Source organism: Melanostigma gelatinosum (assembly GCF_949748355.1).
Source record: "Melanostigma gelatinosum genome assembly, chromosome: 11".
Lineage (NCBI taxonomy): Eukaryota > Metazoa > Chordata > Actinopteri > Perciformes > Zoarcidae > Melanostigma > Melanostigma gelatinosum.
Genome location: NC_136644.1, coordinates 4,082,745 through 4,094,721, shown reverse-complemented (window position 1 = coordinate 4,094,721; position 11,977 = coordinate 4,082,745). Strand labels below are relative to the sequence as shown.

Here is an 11,977-nt window from a genome sequence, read left to right as displayed (position 1 = left end):
GGCTAATGGATGTAAATGGTCAAGAGAGATCCTCCCCACTGGTTAATTGCGCTAAAATTGGTCTAAGCCAGTTTGTGAGGGCCATCAATAGTCCCGCGCCGCATGGGGTCTGTATGATTAACTTCTCCTTCCTTTCAAAGGCCTCTTGATCTCCCCTTCGAGGGCCAGCGGGCCAATCAGACCCGCACTTGCAGACGTCACGAGGCCAAAGCGACGAGCTGATTGGTGGGAGCGTGGAGGGGGGACAGCCCTTGTCCTTTTATAGACGACCCCGTGCAGCGCGTAAAGGCTACTGGGCACCGCTGACAGCGCAGAGACGCATATTGGATACTGTACACCTCGGCGACTCCATTCCTCCTAACGGGCCACACGGAGGTGCATGGCCCCATCCCCTCGTGTCACGATGAATCCTGTGCAGGGGTCGCAGTCCCAGGACGCCAAACAGCTTCATCAGAGTGAGGAGACGGATACGGAGGGCGAGGATCTGCAGCCTAAAGACATGACCACTGAGAAAGGATACAAACCCCAGCGGAGCAGCCTCGCGTTTAGCGTCGAGTCGTTGATTTCCAAGAAGACCACCTGTCGGACTTCCTATTCCCCCGCAGATTTAGCTGTGGCCCTGCCGAAACCCGTTGCCGGGCAAGGCGTGCAGTTCTCTCCAAGGACTCTTTACGCGGAGAGCAAGGTTTCCGCGGAGAGCTCGCAGGGTGTTTCCAGCAGTTCCAGCGAGGACAGCCCGCAGTTCAGTGAGAAAGAGCAGAGCACTTGGTACCAGACGTCCTCCCTTTCTACTCCGCCTCGTAAGTCCGTCCTTCTGCTGTTCTGAGAGTTTTGCAAACTCAAGTATACATTTATTTTTAAATGAGTCATCTTCTACTGTCGATAGTCAGCAAAGTAAAAATAGTTTGGCAACAGATACAATAAATTATAATTCTCTCGTTGTGTCACAGTCATATTGATATTGCCCCTGCTGCTCTGCATGCATTTCCTTCTTGCATTGTAACCTTTGTTGAGTTTTACAAACTGAAGATAGATTATGGTAATGTCGCGTACCGCTGAGCATGTGAAGCACATTCTTGCTTCTTTGTCAGATTGTTTTTTTTCTTATATTCTTATATAATTCTTAATATATTTTGTATTCATTTGCAGATGAAATATATGCAAGCACATATTAAAGCGGGATTCAACTTTAAGATTAAAGTTTGCTCGAGTGGATGTGATCAGTGTTTGACCCATATTGACATATTTTCATCAAAACATATAATAAAACTTGTCTATTGATATATTTTTACCTGCGGCATGTGTTTGCATTCAACATTGACATGTAGCCTACACCTGACAATTAAGAGTAAATGTATTCTTCCCTTTGTTGATTGTTCTCTAACAGGGAGCTCAAGTCCAAATCAGTGTGCTTTAAGGAAACACAAAAACAACAGGAAACCTCGCACGCCCTTCACTACCTCCCAGCTGCTGGCGCTGGAGCGCAAGTTTCGCCAGAAGCAGTACCTCTCCATCGCCGAGAGAGCCGAGTTCTCCAACTCGCTCAACCTGACGGAGACTCAGGTCAAAATTTGGTTTCAGAACAGGAGGGCCAAAGCCAAGAGACTGCAGGAGGCCGAGCTGGAAAAGTATAAACTGGCCTCCAAGCCCATGCTGCCCGCATTCGCGCTGCCTCTCCCCCTCGGAGCGCACATGGGCTCTCCAGCATGGGGCCCGTCAAACGCCTTCCCGAGGCACAGTCTGCCGGTACCAGGACTGTTCGGCGGACCCGTCACTTATGGGATGTACTATTTGTCTTAGTAGTGCTGCGTGTGTATGTGGATGGTTTTAAGAGAAAAATAATGTCTTCTTTCATGGTCGCAAAACACTTATAAACGAAGATGATGCGCTTTCTTCAACTCGGACACAGTTTTATATTCGGAGTTTAGAGAATTTTTCTGAATTACTTTAGGGACACATTATGATATGTAATTGTGTGCGTAATCGGACTGAGCGAGTTCACCTGCTCTCCTCATTTTAACACAGATCTGTGGGTTGTGCATCCACAGGCCTAAATTGCTGAGGCGATACTCCAAAAACAAATGTCAGGTTTTTCAACCAACATGTCTTACATATCTCACTCCAGTGCTTCCACCGTGCGCCGCAGTTTGTGAACATGCACATTCAAAGTGTGTCCAGACATGAAGGCGATGATCTACTGAAGCGCAGGTTCGAAAGCAACAGAAAAGTACTTAAATGATGTCAGTGCCTTAAGACCGGTGTATCACTTGAAGTATTTCTCCTCATTCAGCATCGACTGTTTCTGGTAAAACTGCAGTTTGCCAGAGTTGCTGTTTGAATGTTTGTATTTCCTTTTACAGCATCGCGATTTCTACATTTTTGTATGGAGCAAAAATTATATTTTAGAAAAACACGTGTATTAGATATTTTTTTTACTCTCACAGCGTGGCCTTTATGGGAGTGATGATAGATTTTCTTTGAGGAATTTTGCTGTAAATGTAAATACAATCATGTGTAGTGTTCATGAAGCCCTGCAGCCTCGCTTGAAGAGCAGCAGGAAATGTGGTATTTATTGAATATCTTTGTATCTGTACTGTGTACATACATCACTCTATCCAAATGTCCAGTTACTTGTAAAAACTGATTTTAGTAAATAAACATTACACAAAACCTCAAAGTGGCTGACTCGTTGTACAACCTTTTTACTGTTTTATTTATTTATATTATTTAATACTTATAGTAGAGTCGGATGAATTTATGGAGGAGTTTATATTCACTACTCCAAGATATATGACTTAATCAAAGGTACATACTTAGATGAGATAATTGTTATTTATTAATGCAATTTCTAATGAAAGCAATCACGCCAAACCTCCATCACTGTTGCCAAAAATAAATAAATTGTCATCCCACATAATTCTTAATTTTATCTAATTTGAAAATGGGCCAATAATAATGTTTTTTCCCCCAATATCATTACATTTGCATACATTGTATTCAAAATTGCATAATCTATTGTTGACCATAACCTATATTAAACACCCAAAGAAATTGTCAGGGAGATTTAAAAATGAGCCTACAACGACATCAGTTAAACCCCTGTTCTGTTTATGTAAAAATGATTTGTAATATCTTAACACAACTGCCTTCTTTGGCACTTTTCAATAAATCGTTTGTAAACTAAATCACATTCTAACCTAATAGACCTGCATGGTCATTTCATTAATTTTCTAAAAAATATATTTGCATTGCGGCACATGCAGACTAAACACATCTTGTTCAGTCGTAAATACTTTCCAATAAGACTTTAAAATGCTTTAAAATGGGAAAATGTGGTAGGCTGCGCACCTCAAGGGGCCGATTTTCAATATTCACCTGAATATAAGCTATATTGTTACCATGGCCCCTAATCATTTCAGATATATTTTTAAAATTAAGCAAAAAATAAAAACAGATAATCAGCTCTATACAATTGAGGGGGAATTAAAAATATATTTATTTATACTTTCTTTTCATTTATTTTCTGGTTTCTATATAGATGGGGATATTCAAAAGCAATATTTTTTTAAAACGGTGCAGCTGATGTTAAACGTTATTAATTCGCCTGCTGTCTGGTTCACTTAATGTAACCATATTCACTGTCACATAGCGTACCAGTGGGTTAACCGTTAGTTATCATGCCTTCATGAAACAATGTTTAACTCAGGTTATATTATAAAACAAAAGTTCAACATTCATGTTGTTGGTCTGTCATTCTTGTCACACTTCTCTAACACAAATATCGTGTACCCCCTTCAAAGGCGAAATAAAATCACAGGAATACGACTTACAGTTTATTGTGGGGAATCATTTCATGATGTGTCCCCATTAAAGCACTTACGTGAAGATGTACATTTAAGTTGGAGCTTTCGACGAACATGGTAGTATTACTCGCGGTCTGTACTCTGTCCGTCCGGCAGAGGGCGGTAGCGCGCTAGCTGCTGCTGCTGCCGGTGCTGAAGAAGAAAACGCACTTCCGCTGCCTGCTCAACCCGTCACAGACTACTCTTTGTACAGCGAGGTGAGTACGTTAGCTGAGCGGCTTGCTGAATGACAGAACATCGAATGAAAATCTGTTTAAATAGCTGTTTGTGCAGCTCATCCGTGTATTGTTGCGCATGAGATTCAGCAGTAAACGTAATGTTCGCGCGGTGTTTTTGTGATAAAACTGGCGTTACTGTGAGACTTCACTGACCTTGGCTAGCAAGCTAACGGAGCTAGCTACCGCTAACTTGCCTTGCAGCGGTCTTGAATTGAACATAATGTCAAGGGCCCGGTGTCATTGATTGTCTCTTGTCAAAAATGTGTTTCTACCATCTCATCTTCTCTGTTGGTTGTTAAATATATGCATAACTATTTGGGACCAGCTGTCCTACAGTCTTTATTGTTAAGGTTAGCTGCTCAGGCCTGCTTTAACCTGAAGACAGTCATGTCTCAGTTCTAACTTTAACGCCACTTGTCTGCTTGTTTAACACAAACTTAAAGGGGTTTCATCCTGAAGTCAATCATTAAAATTAAAGTTGATGCTCAAATGTTTAACTGCATTACGACATGGCATCACAGTGCACATTGAACATGTTTCTGTCAGTCTAGGCTCCGCTTAGTAATCAAGGTGACATTTTACACCCAGCTGAAACTAATGTAGCCAAATAACTTTACATTTAAACTGTTTAGCTTTTGTTGAAACTGATTTGGAGGGGTGGTGTTGATTCAACTTTATGGTCATTTTGTGCTTTTTAAAAATATATAGCACATAAAATAGCGAGTTCTTCCATTATGCTACCCTCACTGATAAAAATGGGGTAACATATTATTACAACAAAATCCAATTCATTAGCAACTTGACATCTTGTCAATCATATTTTACGTAGTCATATCTTATGCATATTAATGTTATGTTCTCTGTAATATTGTAATATTTTATTATATAGGTGGAGGCTTCAAATAAGCCCAGTTGGCTTTTTGCCTCTTCCTGTACTGATATTTTTTTAATCTGTTTTTTAATTTTTAATTTTATTGTTTAAATTCTGCAAACTAAACTACAGCATCCAAAAATGGACTTTGATTTAAGTTTTTTTGTTTCTTTATCAAACTGTCAAATAGCTCCAACACAAACTTAACATTAACTCTGGCAGGATTTATTGCAGGGCTGTCATCCTATTAGTATGAGCTAGGTTTACCTCCATAACCTCCATAACCTTTGTTTTCCAGCCACATGTAGCCTGGATTGTTTTGATGTTTTTGTTGACTGGACGAAACAAGATTTCCGTCTTACCTTTCAGACAAGCAGGATGGCAGGCCGCCGTGTAGCCCTGAAATCCATCGACTGGCTGGCGTTTGCTGAGCGCATTCCACCCAACCAAAGGGGCATGTTCAACGCGCTGAAGACTCGCAGTGATGCCATCGCTGCAAAGTTAGTTTCACAACAACAGACTTTAGAAGTCATGCTGAAAGTCGGCTCAAGCCAACTTGGTCTTATCGTGCAGAAGTTCATTAGTTGTGAAAGAACACAACAAACAGTGCAATTGCATATTAATGGTGTATTTTCTTGCTGATAAGCAAAACATTAATTTCAGACAATTTTCAAAGGAGTCTGCTGTGAGTGCAATGAGAGAGTGGCACATGCAGTGCCTGTCTTAATACAGTATTTGTCTTACTAACTTTATATCGCTATTATGTTTCTAACACATTTGCTCATTCTTTTGACTTTTTGTACCGATTTTATTCTTTGACGTCTTTTTTTTTTTGTTTGCTCACTTAAGCTTCCTAGTCGTCTGTTAAACTCCGTCTTCTCCATTTTACACCAGACTGACCTCGCTGCCAGAGGCTCCTGCAGCCATCGACTGGAGCGTCTACAGGAGCACAGTGGCCAAAGCCGGGATGGTTGATGAGTTTGAGAAGAAGGTGAGCTTTACTTGGCTGGTTCATTCAACGGGTCATGAGCATTATTCAGTGTTCCCAAGAAGTGTGGAAAACGTTTAAATCTGTTCTGGCACTACATGGCAACTTTAGTTGTAGTTGGTATATTTTTATGTTTGCATCCAGCTGTGATTCGACATTTTCCAGATAATGTATATCAGGATCCAAATTAATGGAGAATTCAAAGGACCATAAATACATCAGTTTTATGTGCTCTCCACTTAGCCAATAATAATAGCATTCAAACTACTGTTTAAATCTCCTTTTTTTTTCCAGAAATTCTTGACATAGTTTGTTCAGCATTTGTTGGTTTGTGTTACAGTGGTAAATGATAAATGTTCCTTCTGCACACAGTTCAAAGCCCTGCTGATCCCTGAGCCTTCTGACACACAGACGAGCGCCATCAGTGCACAGGAGGCTGAATCTGTAAGTGATGACGGCAAACAAATGTGTGTTGCCTGAGTTTCAGCTTTACTGTATTGTTGTGAACTGTGTTGACTTTTAATTAGAAAACAATGCAGTCAAACCAAAATTTGCAATTCTATCAATAGTTCATCAATCATGAAATTCATTCAACACTGAAACAGACGTTTTTTATTGCAGCAAACTGGAATTTTTGGAATAATAATTAGAAAATAGTAACAGAGATTTGTTGTTTTGTATTGTCAGATGTAATAGTTTCACTTTTCTCTCCCAGAATAAAAGTGCATCAGTCTACATTGAAGGATCTATGGCCCGCATCGCTCAGTATGAGCAAGAGGTGAGACTATCTGTCGTAGTAGAACACTTCATGGACGTCTTCGGGAGAACTGTATTTATAACCTGTTCTTCTAACGCTTTTGTCTCAGCTGGATAAATTCAAGAACATGATCCCCTTCGACCAGATGACCATCGGGGATCTCAACGACACCTTCCCAGAGACCAAGCTGGACAAGGTCAAATACCCCTACTGGCCCCACAAGCCCATCGCGGACCTGTAATCCTTTTACCTCAAACTCACCTCCCAATAAAGTTTATGTATTGTATAGAGAAATCTTGTGATGGGCTTATTTGATACACATTTTGGTTTGCATGTGGTATTGTAGGTAGAGCCCACGAGGGGGCGGTGTTTCAATAGTTTTACTCAGAAAGTTAAACATCTCGGTTGAAAAAGCTATACGTTTTGACATTCACTATAATGTTGTTTTAAGAGACATGTGACACCCTTTCCTCAGTTGTGTCACATGCGCTGATCACAGCTGTCAGTCTGCTTCAACAGCTGCAGAGACTTTTGAGACGTTTGTCTGTACACATGATCACTGTACTTAATAATAGTTACTAATAAAGACACAGTAATCATCACTGTAGAGGTGTTTTCTCTCTGTAGCCTGTTACCTCTTTAACAAACGGTTCTGTTTAGAAGCGCAGTCTCGATTTCTGCCGGGCAGAATGCATTTGACTTATGACTTATTTGCGTCTGTACATTTTGAAATTGTGACTGGCGTCATTAATTCACCCAGAATATGATTGTGGTTTCTCTTGAATACCGACATTAATTTATTAGGCTCCATGTTTCAGGTTAAACTTAAACTGTAAAACTCATCAAACCCGACGCTCGGGAATGATCAGCCTCACGTGACTGAATGAAATGATGATAAATTATGTAAAAAGCTCTCTCTGACTTTAATTGTATCCATAATAAAAGCTGAGGGAAATAACGGATCATGAAAAGACATTTCTAATTAGTTAGTTATTTGTGGTCCTTTTGTTCAGAGTTACAATGAACATATATTTAAACCAGATCAGAAAACTAATCAAATACGAAGCTTGAGTTTAATCTTCACTGTTTACATGTGTCCGGACTGTTTATCAGTCCGATCGTCTGCAGCGTCCAATCACATAACTGATGAACAATGAGGGGGCGTGTCGGATGGTAAAGCGCTTCCTAGAAGGCTGTTCTCGTGCGTCCTTGCTCATGGCTCCTCTGAGATCCCTCCTCCCTCCTCGATCTCACTCCGATCTAAATAAGAGCTTTGGGACGGCCGCCAATATGGCGGTGCAGAACAACTTCCGGTTCAAGCTAGGAGCGAGGATCGAGGAGCGAGGAAATGATAAATAAGAGACTTGGGATGCACCCCATGTCGAAGTCCAGTTGAAACCCTCGAAATTGAATCTGCTGTTGAAGGTTGGTGTCGTGTCAATCATCCTGAAACTATCCAATCATGGATCGACTGCTTGTGTCGCTCAACCATCATTGGACACCCACTATTAAGTTACATATATGTGGGTGGGATAGAGCCCATTCATTCCAGTTCTGCATTTTGATTGGTCCATTTTTTAGCGTCTCAGCTGCTGATTGGCCAAAAATGCTGGTGTAAATATAATAGGAGGGGCTTCGTCATAGACGATATCCATCGTATGTTATTTGACAGTCAGAGACGATTGACGGCAGAACATCAGCTCAGGTGAATGTCTTCTTTAATATATTATCTATTATTCAATGACACGGTTTCACTTTGATAGGTTTCAGCTCATGTTTCGGTGATTCACTGAGACTTCTCATTCAGCGTTGGTTAGGAACGAGTAACGGTGGAAAGACGGACCATCCGTCCAAGTGTGTCAAACATGGTGGAGCTGCGTCTGAGGTCAAAAAGGCAACAACAACAATGCAGCAAAATACATTTTCGTTTCAACATAAATGACGTGTTTGAGTTGTTTTAATTCCCCATGACCACAGTTTACTGCCATTAGTAGCATCAGATGCTAGCTAACGTTATCCAGTGACAACGTTAGCCTCAGGGATTACGTTATGGTCGGATGACGTTTTCACCAAACGTTAGTGGTAATCACTCATTTACTCTCGTGTGAATACAATCAATAATGCATTACTATGTCTGACGTAGTTCAGTCACAGTCTCATAAAGACTTAACTTGCCTGTTAGCTAGCTTAGCTAACGGTGCAGCACTGCGTCAAAACAATCACTACTTGTGTGCATCAGCTACATTTCGTACGGGCTCGAGGTTTATTGAAAGGACAGGACACTCCACTTTTTGGTATTTTGTGAAGTGGTTCCCTGCCTCCTCGACGTGTTTACAACTCGACTGAACAATTTACGACAGGTCAGTAAAGCAACACCTCTGTGGGCGCAAATTATGCAAAACTATTTTGGATGGAGGGAAATATGAGCTGATGTCAACCTCCTGAGTTCACCTTGGTCAGTACTTTGCAGCCGCTTGTATTTGAGCTGATGTTTATTTACTTACAACTTCAAGACATGTCTCTATAGAGTTAAAGTGTGAAGTGAATTAATCAGTTTGGCTTGACTTCCAGGGTCAAAGGTGATACGAGCATGTGTGTAAAGCAGTTTGTGTAAGTGTTGACAGCAGAACATCCAACCAAAGACATGGTTTTCTGAGGTTTGTCTTCTCCCGCAGTGAAATCATCAGGGAAGAGTCGGAACAAGTTTTTTTTCTTTTACCTTGTGTCTGACATTTCCCAGCCATGCATCTTCTAAATATGTGTTCAAACACAGCAGCCTACAGGCCAGTTATTGTGAGTCTCATGGCCTAAAGAGGGTGTATTGTGTTCGTTGAAAACAGACGAGGATGTGTTATTAGTCGGCCCAGGTCTGCCCCTGGACGGTGGAGTCAACAGTAGCTTCGTTGTTTATAGAGAACAATGGGAATCGGCTTGCATGGAGGGAGGCACTGCTAGGAGGCTAGAGGTTGGATACTGTCTCATCTCTAGAGGACAGCAGGCCGGTGCGCTCCTTACAGAGTTATTACCACACACGATGGCGTGTAGAGTCAAAGAAACGGGATCTGAAGCAAAGTGCAATGTGTAGCAACAAGTCTTGGTAGTTGGAGCGTTCTTATCCGGAGTGACACAAGTTCTGTTGAGGCTGCTGCACAAGAGACAAGAGTAAGAAATGTTTCACGGCACTTTAGTGACGGCAGTGACGTCCAAAAATCCACAAGCTAAGCTGTTTTAATTTTGAACTGGCAATTTTCAGAACAGAAATTATTTGCAGAGTTTACCTGACGAAGAACAATCAATGAAAAGTCCAACTGCAGCCAAAATCTGCTGACCGTTCACCACTGCTGACAGACCGCTCTGAAAGATGAGCGACATTTAGCGGGTCAGGTGAAGGTGTCATTCACACATTTCCATGAATTGATTATTCATTTGCGTATTGAGTATTATGAGATCATTATATTTAAATTTCCATTCACACTTTCTGTCCTTTACAAGCTGACCATTCTCATGTGAGAGTTTATGGCCTTGAGACCGTGTGTTTTGTGGTTTGTTTGTGACTCACAGGGTTACGTAACGCGACACTGGATCCTCAAGCTTCCACTGATTGAATTTCATCTATGCAGCAGTTCAGCCACCCTCTTCCAGCCACTCATGTTGTCGATTTAAGCAGGAAACGCATCAGATGAAAGATGCAGCTGATGTCAGTCTGTGATGTTACTTCATATGTAGGCTGGTTAATAGTTGGGACATTGATGGTATCATTGGCAGATGTGTTCTTCCACTTTTAGCAGTTAATATAAGGAGAAGACACAGTCATTGCTATTAAACAAATGTCAGATTAGACCTGAAGCATTTAGTCAATTCATTGCTTACTCGATTGACATAATTGATTAAAAGTTTCAATCTTTTCTTAAAGCAGAAATAGTATTAAAAAAATGACGAAGAAACAAACATTTTACTTTGCTTAGTTTTGTTTTAGCAGTATTCAACTAGAAACTCATATCACAATTGTTTTTTAAAATCTTGATCGCCCAATATTAACATGCATTCAAACCTCCTTTAGATAAATACTTACACAAAACAAGAGGCCTGTTTGTAGTCTATTCTATGGATATGTTAATGTCTTTTCTCTAATGGTCTTGAAGTTCTGGCCATTAGCCATGAGACACTTTCTTGTTTATAGGGTTCTCCATGCTAGTGCTTGTAGCCTGCTTTTTATGCCCTCAGCAAACATGGAGTGCGTTTTTAGCCAGCTTGTTTTCCCTCCAGCCTCACTTTCAGAGTACAGACATCGTTGGACCCCGGCGAGCTAAGCTAGCGTAGCTGCTTATTTGTCCACACAGACGGTGAATGAAGCTTGTTGTCCCAGCTACAGCACATAGGCCTGTGTTAGGGCTGGGCGATATGGCCTAAAAAAAAAATCTCCGATTTTTTTACAAAAAATCCGATTCACGATTTTAAATCGATTTTTTCCCCCAAAAAATTTTGCAGATGACAGAAGCTGTTGAAAACAATTTTTTATTTTATTTTGTGATGATTTTTCCTCGTAGGTTGATAAAAATAAAGTGCAAACAAAACCTGAACATTGTAGAAAGGTGCCTGTAGTATAGAAAAAGTATTTGGTCACTCTTTTGTTTCCCTGAATCATTTAAATATAAAATTAAATTAAACATAACATTAAATGGCATTAAATAGTAGCCTTCCATTGTAAACAACTGTGCAAATGTAACTTTTTACAGTAAGCTTTTCTAACTGAATACACTGATACAAACACAGCATGAAATAAAATGTATGTGACCCTTTAACATTCACATTTTCAAAAGTGCAACATCTGATCTAACATCAACATAACATATTTTGCACAGTAAATAAGTGCATGTAAACAAAATCAAGTGCATTCACAACATAACCAACAGTATTAAACAGTAGTGCATGTTTTTTCTAAATATTTTTTGCCAGGAAGACAAGCCTGTCTACTACCTCTGGCTTCAGGCATGCACGGTGGCATGTAACAATGCCCCCCCCCACACACTGAAAAGCCTCTCAGAGGGGGCACTTGTAGCTGGCACAGAGAGGTATTTCTTTGCTAAAGTACTTAGCCTTGGAAAGTTAAGTTGGTGACGCTTCCACCAGTCAAGTGGATCGGTGTCTGGGTCAACCTGCTGGACCACAGGTCAGTTGTTGCGGAGTAGAATGACATCCCCTCCAGCTCCGCAGAGATCCTTTGGCGTGTACTATTGTACAGCCGAGGCAAGGCAACGTCAGAAAAATGTTTACGGCTTG

At 40.9% G+C, this 11,977-nt stretch overlaps 2 protein-coding genes across 2 annotated transcripts; both read left to right on the top strand.

Annotated features, from left to right (window-relative positions):
• The first annotated feature begins 306 nt into the window (after nt 1-306).
• Nucleotides 307-2,658, top strand: LOC306784040 (homeobox protein MSH-C-like). The gene is made up of 2 exons (XM_079277854.1): nt 307-800; nt 1,388-2,658. The coding sequence occupies exons 1-2, from the start codon at nt 380-382 to the stop codon at nt 1,798-1,800; spliced, it is 834 nt and encodes a 277-aa protein (XP_079133980.1). The 5' UTR covers nt 307-379; the 3' UTR covers nt 1,801-2,658.
• A 1,350-nt stretch (nt 2,659-4,008) lies between these two features.
• Nucleotides 4,009-7,299, top strand: atp5pd (ATP synthase peripheral stalk subunit d). The gene is made up of 6 exons (XM_079278251.1): nt 4,009-4,060; nt 5,322-5,452; nt 5,847-5,943; nt 6,313-6,384; nt 6,656-6,718; nt 6,807-7,299. The coding sequence occupies exons 2-6, from the start codon at nt 5,331-5,333 to the stop codon at nt 6,936-6,938; spliced, it is 486 nt and encodes a 161-aa protein (XP_079134377.1). The 5' UTR covers nt 4,009-4,060; nt 5,322-5,330; the 3' UTR covers nt 6,939-7,299.
• Nucleotides 7,300-11,977: the final 4,678 nt, after the last annotated feature.